The sequence below is a fragment of the Callospermophilus lateralis genome, chromosome 14, assembly GCF_048772815.1.
Source record: "Callospermophilus lateralis isolate mCalLat2 chromosome 14, mCalLat2.hap1, whole genome shotgun sequence".
NCBI lineage: Eukaryota > Metazoa > Chordata > Mammalia > Rodentia > Sciuridae > Callospermophilus > Callospermophilus lateralis.
Window position 1 is genome coordinate 71,481,130 of NC_135318.1, and position 18,211 is coordinate 71,499,340.

Sequence of the window (18,211 nt, forward strand, 5' to 3'; positions counted from 1 at the left end):
TGTATGAGTATACTTTTTTCACCACATCCTTGCCAATCTTTTGTTACTTGTATTCTTGAATTACCATTCTTACTGGAGTGAGATGAAATCTCAATGTAGTTTTAATTTGCACTTCTCTAATTGCTAGAGATGTTGAACATTTTTCATATATTTGTTAACCATTTGTATTTCTTTTTCTGTGAAGTGCCTGTTTACTTCCTTTGCCCATTTTCTGATTAAGTTATTATTTTTTGGTGGTAAGGTTTTTGAGTTCTTTATATATTTTGATATTAATGCTCTAAGATGCAGGTGGCAAAGATTTTCTCCTATTCTGTAGGCTCTGTCTTGATGCTTTGGATTGTTTCCTTTGCTGTGAAGAAGCTTTTGAGTTTGATACCAACCCATTTATTGATTCTTGTTTTTACTTCTTGTACTTTAGGAGTCTCATTGAGGAATTTAAGCCAACATGATGGAGATTGGGGCCTACTCTTTCTTCTAGTAAGCACAGGGTTTCTGGTCTAATGCCTAGATCCTTGAACCACTTTGAAGTGATTTTTTGTGCAGGGTGAGAGATAGGGTTTTAATTTTATTTTGTTACACATGGATTTCCAATTTTCCCAGCACCATTTGTTTAAGAAGCTATCATTTCTCCAATGTATGTTTATAGCACCTTTGTCTAACATGAGATAACTGTTTTTATGTGAGTGTCTCTCCTCTGTTTTGTATCATTGGTCTTCATGTCTGTTTTGGTGCTAATACCATGGCATTTTTGTTACTATAGCTCTGTAGTATAGTTCAAGGACTGATTTTGTGATGCCTCAGCTTTGCCCTTCTTGCTAAGGATTGTTATGGCTATTCTGGTTTTCTTATTTTTCCGTATGAATTTCATGATTGCTTTTTCTAGTTCTATGAAGAATGTTATTGGAATTTTAATAGGTAATGCATTAAATATGTACAGCACTTTTGGTAGAATGGCCATTTTGACAATATTAATCTGCCTATGCAATACTATGGGAGATCTTTCCATCTTTTGAGGTCTTCTTCAGCTTCTTTCTTTAGTCTCTGTAGTTTTCATTGTAGAGGTCTTTCACCTCTTTTGTTAGATTGATTCCCAAATATTTTTGAGGCTATTATGAATGGAATAGTTTTTCTAATTTCTCTTTCAGTTGATTCATCACTGATATATAGAAACATAATTGATTAATGTGTGTTAATTTTATATCCTGCTACTTTGCTGAATTCATTTATGAGTTCTAGAAGTTTTCTGGTGGAGGTTTTTAGGTCTTCTAAATATAGAATTACGTTGTCATAAAATAGTGATAATTTGAGTTCTTCTTTTCCTATTCTTATCCCTTTAATTTCTTTAATCTTTTTAATTGCTCTGGCTTGAGTTTCAAGGACTGTGTTGAATAGAAGTGGTGAAAGAGGGCATCCTTGTCTTGTTCCAGTTTTTAAAGGGAACACTTTCAATTTTTTTCCATTTTAAATGATATCAGGCTTGGGGTAAAATTTGTAGCTTTTATAGTGTTGAGGTATGTTTCTAATATTCCTAGTTTTTCTAGTGAATGGATGCTATATTTTGTCAAAAGCTTTTTCTGCCTCTACTGAGATAAACATGTGATTCTTGTCTTTAAGTGTATTAATGTGATGAATTACATTTATTGATTTCTATATATTGAACCACACTTGATCATGGTACACTGACTTTTCAATATGTTTTTGTATGCAATTTGTCAGAATTTTATTGGGAATTTTTGTATCTATGTTCTTAAGGGATATTGGTTTGAAGTTTTTTTTTTTTTCCTTGAGGTGCCTTTGTCTGGTTTTGGTATCAGGATGATACTAGTTTCATAGAATGAGTTTGAAAGGATTCCTTCATTTTCTATTTCTTGGAATAGTTTAAGGAGGATTTAAATTAATTCTTCTTTGAAGGTCTAGTAGAACCCAACTGAGAATCCATCTGATCCTGGGATTTTCCTTGTTTGTAGGCTTTTGATAACATCTTTAATTTCATTATTTGAAATTGATCTGTTTAAATTTGCTATGTCCTCCTGATCCAATTTGTGTAGTTCATATGTCTCTAGGAATTTGTTGGTGTCTTCATGATTTTCTATTTAATTACAGTATAAATAATTTATTATTATTATCTGTATTTCAGTAGTCTCCCTTGCAATATTTCCTTTTTCATCACCAATTTTAGTAATTTGAGATTTCTCTCTCTTTTTATTCATTAGTTTGGCTAAGGGTTTAGCAATTTCATCAAACAACCACCTTTTTTGTCAATTTTTTGGATTTTTTTTTGTGTATGTGTGTTTCAATTCTATTGATTTCAGCTCTGATTTTAATTATTTCTTGTCTTCTACTGCTTTTGCTTTTGATTTGTTCTTATTTTATTAGGGCTTTGACATGTAACATTAGCTTATTTATTTGTTGACATTCCATGCTTTTAATGAATGAGTTCAATAAAATGAATTATCCTCTTAGAACTGCCTTCATTGTGTCCCAGAGATTTTGATAAGTTGTATTGGTATTCTCATTTACCTATAAGTATTTTTTTTATTTAATCCATGATTTCTTCTACTATTGATTGAGGTCATTCAGTAGAGTATTATTTAGTCTCCAGGTTTTAGAGTAGCTTCTATTTCATTATCATTGATTTCTATTTTCATTTCATTATGATCTGATAGAATGTTTTGTAGTTGCTAAGAATTGCTTTGTGGCACATAATATGGTTTATTTTAGAAAAGGATCTATTGTGCTGCTGAGAAGAAAGTGTATTCAGTCATTGATGGATGGAATATTCTATATATGTCTGTTATATCTAAATTATTAATTATAACTTTTAGTTCTACATCTTCTTTGTTGTTTAGATGACATAGCCTGTGGTGAGAGAGGTGTGATAAAGTCCCCAGTAGTGTTATGTTGTGGTCTATTTGCTTCTTGAAATTGAGAATTGCTTATTTGATGTATGTAGAAGCTTCATTATTTAGGGCAGAAATATTTATGATTGTTATGTTGTATTGATGTATAATTCCCATAAGCAGTATGAAATGTACTTCTTTGTCCCTTAACTTTGGCTTGAAGTTTATCTGATATTAGGATAGAAACCCCTGCTTGTTTATGAGATCCATATGAATGATATGTTTTTCCCAGTCTGAATGTCCTTGCCTATCAAGTGAGTCTCTTGGAGACAGCATGTTGTTGGGTCTTGTTTTTAATCCATTCTATTAGTCTGTGTCTTCAGATTGATGAGTTTAGGCCATTTACATTAAATGTTATATTGAGAAATGATTTTTATTCCCATTCATTTTTATTTGTTTATGGTTTTAAACTTTAATTAGTTTCTTCTTTGATTGACTAGTCATCTAGTGTAGTTACCCCCTTTGGAGATATTCTTTTTTATGAGATATTTTATTGAGTATTTTATAGTGCAGGCTTTCTAGATGTGAATTCTTTTAACTTTTATTTGTCATGGAAGGTTATTATTTCATCCTCAATTCTGAAGCTTAATTTTGGTGGGTATAGTATTCTTGGTGGGCGTTTTCTTTCAGAGCTTGGTATATATTATTCCAAGACCTCCCGGCTTTGAGGGTCTGGGTTGAGAAATCTGCTGAAATCTGGATTGGTTTCCCTCTAAATATGAAGTGTTTTTTTCCCTCTGGCAGCCTTTAAAATTGTATCCTTGTTCTGTGTGTCAGGCATTTTTATAATAATGTGCTTTGGAGTGGGTCTGTTATTATTTTGTGTATTTGGGGTCTTTCCTTTATCTGATTTTTCCATCTTGTTCTTTAGTTTTTGGAAAATTTTTAATATTATTTCACTGAAAAGATTGTGCATTCCTTTGGTTTGTATTTCCCAGTCTTCATCTATTCTGATAAATCTTAAATTTGGTCTTTCCAGATTATTCTATATTTCTTGGAAGATTTGTTCATGGTCTCTTAACATCTATACTCTTTGCTCAACTTTACTAAGAAGATTGCCTGAAACTCTGTCTTCCAAGGGGTTCTAGTCTGTTGGTGATGCCCTCCATTAAATTTTTAATTTGTGGGGCTGGGGTTGTGGCTCAGTGGTAGTGCACTTGCCTAGCATGCATGAGGCACTGGGTTTGATTCTCAGCACCACATACAAGTAAATAAAATAAAGGTCCATCAACAACTAAAAAAATTCTTTAAAAAATTAATTTGCTATATTGATTCCTTCATTTAGAGGATTTCTGCTTGATTTTTTTTCTGAGTCTCTATCTCTTTATTGAAGTGATCTTTCACTTTCTATATTTTCTCTCCGATTTCACTGCTTAGATCATCCTTTACCTTGAAGATCAGTTTAACTATGTACATTCTAAACTCCTTCTCTGACATTTCTTCCACTCTAATGTAGATGGAGTCTATTATTGAAGTATCTTGGTTTGTTTGGTGCTTTTTCATAACGTTTGTGTGTCTACCCATCTAATAGTATGGCTCTGAGGCAGTGGAGATTCTACCCAGTGGACTTATAGTGTCCTGGAAGGTTTCTAGTACCTCACTGTTTAGGGGGAGACAAATAATTACAACAATCAATGCAAACAGTATACAGCATTAAACCAAATCGTTTCTGCTACGACATCTATAGTTTTAATTGTCACAATAAACAGAAAAGATATAATCAACTGTTGCCTACAATAAAAAACAATAAGTTTGCAAAATGGTTTATAATTTGAATGGTGGATAGGGAGAGAACAGAAGGATGTATGATGTGATGATTATCAGGGAGGAGGAGAAAAGGTGTAAAAAATTAAAGGAATAGTGAAAGAGGAAACAATAGAGATTGGCTATTAGCAGAAGAAAAGAGAGAATGATAATCAAGGGAAACAAATAAGTAAGAGAAAATATATATATATATATGGTAAAAAAAATTAAAAATAAATAAAAATTAAAGAATACAAAACAAAACTGAAATATACTAATCAAACTCCCTAGTCTTCAAAAAATGGATCCATGAATAATAACTGGTTTCAAAAATGCTAGAAATGAGGAAAAACAGCAGATATGAATATGTATAATGTCCAAGAATCCATTATGGTCTAGTTAAACAGAGAAAAGGAAAAAGGAAAAAAAAATCAATGAAGGGTTAAAGAATTGTTTCCATTGTAATTCAAAAAAATTCTCAGCTTCCCTTCTCCAAAGGGTTAGGTGGGCTCCTCTGGAGTATGGTGCTAGTTCTACCCTCAGGGTGGGGTTGCTGAGTTTGATTTTCTCCTGGTCACTTGGGCACACTCTGTTATGCAGTGTGAATTTTCCAGGCACATATTTTAGGCTAATCTTGGGATTGCCAGGAATTGGCTCTTTAGCTGTCAGCTCCTGTGCTACAGTTCCAAAATGATTCTTTCCTCTGTCCTCCACACACACCTGGGAGAAATGTAGATTCTTCCCCACACAAGGATATTGTGCAGCATATCTTTCAGTTTAATCAGGCAGTGTCTTTAATCTCTAAATTCTCCATACCCAGACACACCTAAGGCCTCCTAAAAATGTGCATTCCTTGAATTCCCTCATTCTTCTACTTTGCTTGCAGAAGGACTGCTTTGGCTGGTGTACATTCTAATCACAGCTATAGCAGTGATTATGGCACTGGAAATTTCTTCCTTATTTTATTATATCCAACCTCTTGATTCCCCAGTCTGCTTTTAATGATCATTATTAAATTCCAGGAAAGTCCCCTCCCTTTTAAATTTTTATTTATTTATTTGTTTAATGACCTTGTGGAGAAGCTGCCTATCTGCTTTCTTGGTTTCATGCCACAGAACCACCAGAAAAGAGACTCTCTTTTCCACCATCTTGAAAACCCCCATGATTTTCAAAGACAAGTGTCAGAGTTTGGAATTGTATATGCATTAGAAGGAGTTGGTTTTTAAATAATGACATGATAAAAGTGTATTCAAATATAATCAGGCTTCAATTGGTTCCAGGTGAACTGGAGAAAGAAAAAAAAAGGAGACTGGAAGATTGTCCAAATGCAACTGCAATTTATGACAGATGCAAGTTGTCAAATGCCTTAACATAATGTAAAGAGTAGGAATGGCAGAGAAGTGTTAGGAAGATGAATGGAGATAACTTTAACTATATTATATTTGAGCTCCTTTGTTTTAAAATTTTGTTGTGAATATCCTCCAAAATGCTTTCCTTTCAGATATCATGTGAGAGAACCCTTAGATTAACCCCAACTTCAAACCAACCTATCTCTAGAATCTAGTCCACTCCAGAATCACTGCAATGATTCATAATGAATAATAATTCATCAAGTCACATTGTTTTTGTTTTCTAGTGCATATAAAAGATACAAAAGTTATGTTTACACTATAGTCTATAAAGTGTGCAATAGCATTATGTCTAAAAGCAATGTATAAATCTTAATTTAAAAATACTTTGTAACTAAAAGAGTGCTAACAATCATCTGAACTATTGAAAAAATGTCACCAATAGACTTGCTTGATGCAGGTTGCTACAGAACTTTAATTGGTTAAAAATTAATTATCTGTGAAGTGCAATAAAGTGAAGCACAATGAAACAAGGTATGTATGAAGAAGTTATTCTCGTCTGTTCTTTCTTAATAGGAACTGGAAAACATGTTTATATTGTAAAATATTGGACTTTTTATTATAATAATAAAATATCAAACATTCTGAGTTAACAGATAATGTACAATATTATCTAAGTATAATATTATCTAAGTATAGATAATAACATTATAAATGCATGTATATTCAATTATTTTAATATATTTTATAATGACCCTTTAAAATCCAATATGATATATTTTATGATTTATGTGAATTGTTTTATGTAGATGTTAAGTACTTTAGTGACCAACTGGAAAAATATCACAAACAGCACAAGGATGCACTGGCTCTAAAACCCACCAGAAATGTAGGATTGCTGCTCATAGACACCAAGCTGCTAAAAGAAAAATTAATTCCATCACCTTTGCGATGCTTGGAGGTAACTATAAACTAGGAAAAATTTTAATTATGGTCTCTACAATCATTTCTTGGTTTCAACAACAAAAGTAAAATAATTTTCTTGTATTGTAAAGATAGAAATGAATAGAAGACTACTTGTCATCCTTAATTTCTAAGAAAAATTTTGTGTTTTTTCTATCACAAGCATAATCTGCTTATAGATTTAATAGAGAAGAGATCTGCAAATGTCAGACTAACCTCTTACTCCTACTTCTTTTTCTTTTGTGGGAATGTTTCAAGACTTCCAGGTAAGAGACACTACTGTTACATTTCAGTGTCCTAGTAGCAATGCTGGTTGATTCTATGATATTGAGATCTAGTTTAAAGAATCATTTCCTTATTTGGAATATAGAATAATTCATACAAACACGACAATAAATTCCTTTGGAGGCAGCATGTATCTGTATTTTCTCAAATGACTCCAGGGAGACAAAGCTATAGAATAGAAATTGGAGAAATAAAAGGTCAATACAGCCTGCCTCTTGCTTTATACACAAGATTATCAAAATGCAACTACAATCATATGCCAGATGGAGACTGACAAATGCCTTAACCATTATGTAAGGAGCAGGAATGGCAAAGAAATGTGGGGAAGAAGAATGGAGCTCTTGAGTTTCAAAATTTTATTGTCATTCTCAAAATGACTGGAAGACAGTTGAGACACATTGTCTATGGCTGCTTTCTTGCTGTTAAGGGCAAAATTGAATGATTACAACAGAGATTGTATGTCTTGCAAATCCCAGATATTTACTATATGACCCTATGGAATATCCTTGCTGACTCTTTATGTAGGTAACAGAAAATAGAGTAATGCTCTAAGTGCCAGTATGTTCTGTCATTAATTAGTTGTATGACATTGACTTTACTCCTAGGTCTTTACTTCTTCATCTGTTAAAAAGAAAATGACTATACATATAATTAGAGAAAACTCAACTTTCACAAACATTTTTGAGCACTAGTATATACCAAGCGAAGAAAATCAAACTCAAACTCTTTTTTTTTTCTTTCTTTTTTTTTTATTGGTTTCAAACTGTCTTAAGCAATCAGAAAATGTATGGGTTTATGCAACCAAACATTCCAGGGATTAGGTAGACAGGAAGTTTCATCTAATGGTCTGATATTACCATGGACCAAATTTCTTTCATTTTTCTTTCTGGGCTCTCAATGTATCATCTTCATACTAAGGTGAGCATTTTTTTTTCCAAATATTTGTTAAATGGTTGTTGAAAGCTCCTCAGGCCAATTATCTCCTTGTTTGTATACAAAAAGAAAGTAGAGATTGGGCTCCTGTGTACACATTCCTCTCAGCCGGGAACAAAAGTCCCAGGATCAGTTAAGGGAAGACATCCATCCTAATCCAATCAGCATGCTCATGTTTGCCTAGAACACTCAGACCCTCTCTTTGTTCCTGAAGTAGAGATCAATTTCTCCCAGACCATATAGCTACCACCCAACATGAAAGGAAAGAGAATAACGCTGGAGAGAGCAGCACAGAGCACACTACATAGAGCAAAGAAGCAGAAAGTACACTTGTAAGATTTGAAAGAATTTAGGGAAACTGTTTAGTAAGCTGTGCAGCCTATTTTGTCTAAAAATGATCTATAAAATTTGGTCTTTTTAGTTCATTTGACTAGCAATGATTTAATGAGAAAAAATATTCCCTTCATATGTATTGCTGTTTCCAAAACTTGACGATTTAGCATATGTCCACTTACGACTTATTTAAAATATATAACAAAGTAGAAATATTCATGTATTTATGATTAACATTTTCTTTCTCTTTCTTAGGTGCTGAATTTTATGCTTCCTCGTTTAAGCAAGAAAAAAGTGGATGCCATTATCTCTGAGGCCCAAGATGCAGAGTATAAACTTGAATTTGTTCCAAGCACTACCATAGAATATGTTAACAGTTTAGTATTTCTTGATGAAATTCAGGAACGGGTGAGTTTATTAGCTTACATAACTTAATATTCTTGTTCTTAAGGTAGGAAAATAGTATGTGTGATAAGAAAACTTGAGGGACTATGAGTCAGAACCACTGTCAAAATATCAGAAATACTTTCAAAGTAAAGGCACCCTACATTACAGCATTAATGCCCCCTTACATTTACCAAACTCTTACTCCTAGTCAGGAATTTTGTTAATTTTTTTACATGTGCTAAATTTTTAATCCTCACAAAAGCTTGAGAAGTATGAATAATTTTATCCTGATTCTACTGATGAGGAAACAGGGACTAAAATAGGTTATGCTGTCCAAAATCACAGAACTTGTCTGTGGTAAAGCTGGAATTTTGACCACAAAAACCAAAATTCTCAACCTTACTTTATTGCAATTCTAATTTTTAATAAATGGTAATAGAATGGTAACCAGATATTAGTCACAACAGAAGTCTTAACCCTTAATACATAGCTGCATAATAGTCAGTAACCTTTCTATTAAAAATGGACAAAGTTACAAACTCTGAACAACTTAAGTGGGAAGGTGGGAGTGGGGAGTAAAATGTATATATGGATACTGAAGTAATGCAAATGAAAGGGTCAGGCTCTCTCTCTCTCTCTCTCTCTCTCTCTCTCTCTCTCTCTCTCACACACACACACACACACACACCCTCACTCAAATCTTTTGTCTGCCTTGCTTCTTTCTCCTACAAACTTGATTTACTTCTGTCAGTCTGTGGCAGGCAATCCAGCTTTTGACTTTAATAGTTGGTTTTTCAAAACTTTCATTCATAGCAGTTTGGCATTGAAATAGAAATAAATTACTTTCTTAAATGCCTGAAAATTGAAGAAGTGTTATGAATGAATAATAAAACTGAAAAAGTCATTAACAACTGGGCAGTTTGTAATGTATTATTAACAAAATTAACAGTAAAGTCTATTTCTCATGCCTACAAAAGTAACAATCTTGTGTATCATATTAAGAATAGCATTTCTCCAAGGGACAGATAATTTTTTATTTTCCCCAGATGTGCTTTTACATCATCCCATGGGTCTACAGATGGCAAGAATTTATCATTATTTGTATTTATTAAGCTTTTTGGACAAATAAACAAAACCCAGGTAATTTATCTTAAGCCAAAATAGGGCTCTCATTTAAGAATTCAAAGGTGTTTCATGGATCCCTTCACTCTTCAATAGCGTAATTAGGCTCAGGAACTGATTAGAATCCGTACAGGTCAGCTTTAGGAATCCTAGTTAATCTTCACTCTCCATCTCTTCTCTCTGCATTTCTCTTCCTCTCTCTATATCTCTTTGAAGGTCTGCTTCACTTCTCTTCCAATACAATCAGGCTGCTACTTCATCCTGTAGTAGCAAACGTGGCCACCAGCAGCTCCCAAGTGATAGGTTGCAAGTCTAACAGCCACAAAAGAAGATAATTTATCCTTCCAATAGTGATTCTACTATCTAGTAAATGGATTTAGCCCCCATCCCGCTCCAATTTTATCAACTATGTTAGGAGGCTTAGTGTGGTTCTAGAATAGGAAGTTGCTGTGTACAGAAAACAAGACTGTCTCATCTCCAGGAATTTATTCATGGTTTCTGGGTAGTATGTTTGGGAAGTAGCTTCCCTTAAGGAGATGCTCTTCATACATAGATAGCTTTTTTTGTAACTTCATTAATTCAATCACCAAATTTAGAGAACACTTACTTAGAAGAATACAAGGATTACAACAATAACCAAACCTGTTTTCAAGGAGATCAGAGTCTAGAATGAAAGTAGATAATTATGATACAATTAGTAGAGGTACAAGAAACAGTTGTAAGGAGTAGGACTTTTTTAATCACTCTTGTCTATGGGTCACAGAAGACTTTGTGGAGGATAGCTTATTTAAGGTATGTGCTAAAATACATCAAACATTTGGCTAGGCATTTCAAGGAGAGGAAAAAAAACAATAACAAAGACATGAGGCAAGATGGCAAAAACAGGATTTGGGAACTGGTGAAGTGCTATGTAAACTGTGTGTTGCTAAAGCAGGAGAGAAGAAATGAATTCTAGAAATGTTAAGTATAAGTGAAAGGACAACTGAATAAGAGGACAAGCAAAGAGTCTGAGATGACTCCTAGGTATCTTTCTATAGTTGATGGGCTGATAGTAGTATCATACCAGCACAGGCAGGTTAGGCTGCATAATACATTTCTGAGAGTAAAAGAGACATCATAAAGTATTATACCAGGACAATAAATATAAACCAAGACACTCCCAGGAAACCTGGATATATGCTTATCCAAAATATAAGAAATACAGGATGATTAACAGATCTTGGTGTAGAGAGATTTCTATTTATAACTTGTTTGAGATATTAGCCATTTTGTTGAAAGCAATCAAAACTAATACAGATAGCTTAGAAAGTGGGAACGTTTACTCTAAGTTTGCTTGGAAATCTTTTGGAATACAAAGGAATGAATAGAGAGAGGCCTTTAAAAGGACAAGAACTAGAGTATAGAATAGCATAAGGAAACAGAAAAGGCCTCTCCTCCTTCTCTCATCTCTGTTCCTCTCTAGAACATGGTTCTCAAAGGTGATCTTTAAACTAGCAGCATTATTAGGTAGAAATGCACATCTTGGACCCTACCCTAGATTTTCTGAATCAGAAATTCCAAAAGGGCTCGGCAATCTGTTTTAATAAACTTTCCAAAGTCATTTCTGCATAAGTTACAGGTTGAGAACTATTTCTCTAAAAGACTCTCTGCAATTATCTTCTTATGTTAAGGACCTACTTTTTGCTTCCACCTGAAAGCATATGGCCTGTACCTACAACTATGCTGCTTAGTTCAGCTTATGGCTAGAGACTAACATGGCAGCTTCCTGCCTAACAAGGAAAACTTGGGGGCTGGGGCAATTGGAGGATTTCTCCCAAATTGGAAATTTAAGAGAAACAGGAACTTTTTGCCCATAGAAGGTAGGAAATCAAAATGAAGATGTTAAGTATCACTTGGATATAACAAAATAATTTAAACAATAGTGAACCTAGATCATGTTCTGAACTTATGCAGCCAGGAACAAAGACTGTCCATACCACAGGGGCTGTTCTGGGACTAATCACTGCTCAGCATACATGCCTGAAAACTAAGACATTAAAGCTGAACATCCCCACAGAATATATTTTCTTGAAAGACATTAAATATTAGCACTGCTTAATGCTGCTAAAGAAAAATGAAGAGAGGGGCAGAGAGAGAAAGAGAGAGAAATAACATTTCTATGTGCATTACTAACTTCTCAGCTCTGACCACTTACCTCTTGGGCCTGGTTTACCTGTGTTCCATAAATGACTGTATTTATCACCCAGCCAACTTCAGCCAGTTTAATTGTAGTGTTAAAAACACAACTCCTCCTGTGCTGACCATTCATAGCTTGATGTTTATATTGCACAGTGGTTGTCTCCTATTAAAAAAACTTGAAGGGTAAGATAGAACTCTACTACATTTAATGAATAACCAATGTTTCCATTTAGATTGAAAGCCTGGAAGATGAAGGGAATGTAGTGGTTCAAATGTACAAGCTTATTGAACAGTATCAGATAGCTACACCTCCTGAAGACTTCGCTGTTTTTGCAACTATGAAGCCATCCATTATTGCTGTTCGGAATGCCATTGACAGAGCAGTGGGTGACAGAGAAACAAGCATTAAGCAATTTTCTCTGCATTTGGGTAGAGATCTTGAAGATCTAAATGAAGAAGTGAATGAAATAAAGCTGCAAGCACAGGTAAGATAAAGCAGGATTTTTTAATCTGAGAAAAGTTTGATTATTATAGTTCTTTAAAATTAAAATATAACTGAAAAATTGTATATATTTATAGTATCTTACATGACATTTTGATACATGTACATAGTGTGAAATATATTAAATATATTAAGCTTATTAACCTGCCCATCACTTTATACATTTATTTTTTGTGGTAAGAACATTTAAAATCTATGCTTCAAACCATTTTGGAAATACCTTCACTTTACTTTATTTAAAATTTGTTTTTATTAACTGTCAACAATATCTTTGAGCTGATATTTAAAGTGTTTCTGAACTTCTGTTTTTATATACTGAATAAATTCCAGACTATCACAAGAAAAGTCTATATGTAATATTGAATTTTCTAATCTTCCTAGAATTATTATTTTTAAATGAGTGTTTTTATTACATTTTCAAATATTTATAACTGTTTTCACAATTTTAAAATTTGCTTAGCATATAAAATTAAACTAAATTAAATTAAATGAAATCAAAGATTATTTGGTTAAATTGTATCAATTTTACCATAGGAAAGATTCAGAATTTAGAATAGATCTAGGTGACTCTTAACTAAAGTCTGCCTGAAAATAATCATTTTGTAATGATTTATTATTTTATTATTAGCACTGGCTAAATCTTACCACAGAATTATAAAACCATGTAATGTTATAATAAAAGTTTAAAAAATGGAAAAACTCAATGTCCATCAACAGATGATTAATAAAGTACAAAAGAGATTAGTAAAATACATGAAGGTAATTCACTCATAAATAAAATACAGGTATTAAAGATTATAATATACACTTGTGCACATTGACATGGAAATAGTAAAGGCAGATAACATTGTGTTTGTCGTATTTATCAAGCTCTGTTTTAAGGACTTAACATTGTTTTTGGTTTGTGTTGAAGAATATTTGTATTTTCTCAGATGAAAGTATGTATCAATGTAATAACTGTGTACTTCAATGAATTATCAGAAAGTGAACACATCATGTATCTGCATCTCAGAATGTCAAGCACTATAGCCTTACTGTTACCTTTAATGCACCCTCTCCTATTCATTAATTCTTTGTTCTGTTCCAGAGGCAGCTACTACCCTGAATTCTAATGTCATAAATAAGTTTTGCCTATTTCTGAACTTATGATTAACTAGAATCATACAGTATTTCTTTTACTTTGTTTTTGGTATCTACCTGAGATTTGTCCATGCTGTGTGGATATAGTTTATTCTAATTTTTTGGCTATGTATTATTTCACCATATTTTACATTTTAATTATCCATTCCATGGTTGATGAACATTAGGATCATTTAAAGCTTTTGGGAAAGATGAATAATGCTCTAGAAGCATTCTCATATGTTTTCACATGTTTTAACTCAGTTAATTCTCAAAACACCTATAGGTTTTATTAGTCACATTGTACAAGGAAGGAAATTAAGGTACAAGGAAGTTAAGCTATTTGCCCAGGACTGCACAGATAATAAATTATGGAAAAGGATTTTAAGCTAAGGAAATCTGCTTTTAGTAGTTAATATTCTGCTGTTAAAACAGGAGTGATTATCCTTGGTGCATGTAAATAGATAATTAGAAAGAACAAACTCCCAGCACATGATTTGTTTGTAATCATGCATTTTAAATAGAATAATGTACATACACAAAAATGATAGCATGAGTTCCCCTAGCATGCTTTCTCTATTGAGGGTTTTAAATTAATTCACTGTCACTCTTGGACAAAGAAGTGTAACTTCATTCTTTCCATACATAATAGCATCTTTCTGTCAAGAACCCCAATCTTGCTATTGGAAGAAAATTGAGGAGAAACCTAATGTGGAAATTGATGATATAAATGTTTATTTTATTCTAACTTGATCTCTTATATATTTTAATTCAATTCATAATCCTTCAATTTAATTCAAATCATAATCCTTCCTATGGGACATCTCTTCATCCTTACCACCATTTCCTCCCACCTATTGCATTTCCTTATGGTAGATGGAAAGGATAGATAGCTGGTCCTTATGCTATCTTGTAGACCATAGCAATTTTCATTGCAGTGTGACTGGATTCAGCCTGGTTGTCCCACAAAACTTTTAACTAAGGGTCCTTCCTGTTTCTTTAAGCACCATGCTAGTCCATACTGCTGCTATTTATTCCTTTTTCTTAAAGAGTTAAATAAACTCTGACTTTCTCATCCTGGCCTTAGACAGCTTCAGGTTCACCAGTTCTTTCAAGAATTCCCATTACCAGAATCAAGACACACAAGAACTTCAGGATTCCCAACATATTACACCAGAGTTTCAACACAATTATCTTCTGCCTGGACACTTCCCTTAACTTTTTCTAATCTAGAGCACATTGTCATTTTGAATGTAGGGCCATACTGAACAAGAGATGGAATAACTATCCTCCCTAAACTAGGGCTATAATAGTTTCCAGACTACTCCAATTTTCTTAGATTCTCCCAAACTTTAAGTTGTTTCTACTTTGTTCCTCAACTATTTCATTCTCATTACTGGATTTTCAACCCCAAAGTGTCAGTTAGAACACATGTCTTTTTATTTATTTATTTATATTGGGAATTGAACCCAGAGGTGCTTCAGCACTGAGCTACATCCCCAGCCCTTTTTGTTTTTTACTTTGAGACAGGGTGTAAGTTGCTGAGGGTCTCCCTAAATTATTGAGGCTACCATGAAACTCGTGATCCTCCTGACAGCCTACAAAGTTGCTGGGTTTATAGGCATGCACTACCATTCCCGACATGTCTTAACACTTATATTCTTAATTTTCTTTCTTTCTCTTTATGGTGTGTGTGTGTGTGTGTGTGTGTGTGTGTGTGTGTGTGTGTGTGTGTTTCCTTCCACAGTTCCTGGCTCATAACTTCCATATCCCTTGTTGTTTCCTAAATAACTAGAACACTGAAGTTAATATTTGGTCTTTTGTTCTTGGTTCCTGAAGGTGCTTTGGTAAACTTCAGAGGATCAGGGGAAAGACAATCTTTTGTTATAATGTTGAGGCACTTTAAGATTCAGAAGAATTCCTCAGAAAGAAAAATACGTTCTCCAAACTTCTGCCATCCTTTCACCTGCTCCTTTTTTTCCTCAAGGCAGACCATAGAAACTATTATTTCTCTTCCCCAAGACAGGCTGTAGAAACTAAAAGTGTTCTCTATAATCCTTCTCCACATTTCTATCTTGGAGCTAGCCATAAAGAAATTCCCTGATAGTAGATCATAGCATCTCCATTTCAGAAGGAGTTCCACCTCATAGCTGATAGGAAGGAATGCTGTTTAGAGAGGTTAAGAAAAATTTGGATGGACATGCCCTCTTTCCCTGTGCAATCTATTAGCATTAGACTTTTTTTTTCCAATCACATTTCAGTTCAGTTGTCCATGCTTCAATCATGCTTATGCAATAAAATCTCCATAAAATCCTGAAAGGACAGGTTTGCAGAGCTTCCAGATAGCTAAACATCTGAAGGTTCCTGGAGGGTGATAACCTAGGGAGGACATGGAAGTTCCTTGTACCTTCTTCCACACCTCACCCTATAATTTCTTCATCTGTATGCATTGTTAAAAAAACAAACAAACAAAAAAAAAACTTTTAATAAACTGGTAAGCCCAATCAGGTATGTTCTTAAGTTCTGTGAATGAGTCTTATAAACTAGTCAAACCTAGGGAGGGAATCATGGGAACACCAATTTAAAGCCAAAAGCACATGTCAGAAAACCTGGGATTGCAATTGGCATCTGAAAAGGGGAAATTGTGGAGACTTAGCCTTCAACCTGTGGGCTAACTCTGGAGTTGAATTGGAGGATACTTAGCTGCGGTCTGATTGGTCACTTTGGTGTGTAGGTAATCCCACCCCACATCCCCGAAACACACATATCTGGTTTCAGAAAAAAATGTTGGGAGAGTACAATAGGAATAACTGAGTTTGTTTTTCCTTACTGTCCTTAGACTCTTCGGAATTCAAAGGGCTTTCCTTTTATTTATTGTAAAATGGGAATTTTTCTTATGTCCTTTTTTCTTCTCTTTTTTGTTACATTTACCTCTCCTTTTTTGAAGTTATATTAGGTAAAGAAATGTAGAAAATAAAAGCATATGATGAAGAATACATTAGGTAACCATGTCAACATTTTACAATATATATGCTTTCCCTTAATATTCAGGAAAAGCATTTGTCTTTAACATGGTTTCTGACACTCAGAGAGAAAAAAGAATTCAAAATTTTTTTAATCATTATTAATCGTTTTTAATCATATTTAATCTTTATTAATTGATTTAATTTAATTGTTCTGCCTCAAAAATAGTCATTACTAACCAAAATCTATCTTAATTTTATAGGATCCACAGATTTTGGATATTAACACTGATCAAGAAAAAATAAAGAATATTTTAAGTGATCTACAATGTGTTCTAGATGATCTTCAAAAACGTGCCTTTCAATATAAATCCTACCAGAAGAATTTCAAGGTAATGACAATTCTGTATATCTGTTTCTAAAATGTGTGCATAGAAATAGTACATGTAACAATGTAATCATAAACACTTTGTGTTTGGTCAACTATGTGTTAGTTATTATGCTACAGTGTCAATTACAAAATTTGATATGTTTCTGCCTTTTATTTATATATTTAAAAGGCAGAAACATAAATATTGCCTGATTTGGCTTGCACTGATGTTCTAATTTAATGAAAGAAGAGATCCTCACCTAAACCAGGCAGTAAAATGGCCTGAAAGTGTGGATTTAAAAAGCTGAAAAAAAAAGGTGTCTTTAAAAAATATGAAGACAAAAGACAAAGAGATACAGGTGCTTCTAGCAATTTTTAGAAAGACTACCAGGAAAAGAGAACAGTCATAAATATGCTTAAAAATTTCAGGAAGATGGTGCGTGAAAAGTGAGTAGTTCAACATAGAGATGGGGAAAATGTGTATTTTTAAAAAAAACAAAATTTATGGAAGTGAAGAATACAATAAATGAACTGAATAATTTACTAGAAAAATTTAAAAGCAAACCTGATTAAGCAAAAGAAAGAATTAGTGAACTCAAAGACAGATTACTTGAAATTATCCAAAGGAAAAAAAATTTAAAAAGTGAAGATGGGCTTATAGGAGATAATTAAGGGCTTATAGGAGATAATTAAGCAGACCAATTTTCACTTTATGAGAATCCAAAAAGGAGGAGAGAGAAAAAAATAAGATAGAAAGCTTATTTTATAAAATAATGGCTGATAATTTCCTAAATGTAGAGAAGACTAAAGCCCAAAAACTTTTCAAAAAAGATGAACCCAAAGAGGTCCACATTAATAATGACATACATCATAATTAAAGTATCAATGGACAAAGAGAGACTTTTGGAAACACCAAGAGAAATGTGACTTAAAATATACAAGGGATTTCAATAAGACTGTCAGTTGATTTCTCAGCAAAAACCGTGCAAGCCAGAAAGGAATGAAATGATATATTCAAAGCTCTGAATGAAAAATCAGTTACCAACCACTACTACTATATCTGG

The 18,211-nt window shown here is 33.3% G+C and overlaps 1 protein-coding gene across 1 annotated transcript in view; it reads left to right on the forward strand.

Moving 5' to 3' along the window:
- Dnah6 (dynein axonemal heavy chain 6) overlaps positions 1-18,211 on the forward strand; it is a 253,675-nt gene that overhangs the window by 51,744 nt on the left and 183,720 nt on the right. The window contains exons 13-16 of the mRNA XM_076832916.2: positions 6,802-6,953; positions 8,762-8,914; positions 12,427-12,678; positions 17,041-17,169. Of these exons, the coding sequence (XP_076689031.2) occupies positions 6,802-6,953; positions 8,762-8,914; positions 12,427-12,678; positions 17,041-17,169 (686 nt within the window). The remainder of the gene's footprint in view (positions 1-6,801; positions 6,954-8,761; positions 8,915-12,426; positions 12,679-17,040; positions 17,170-18,211) is intronic.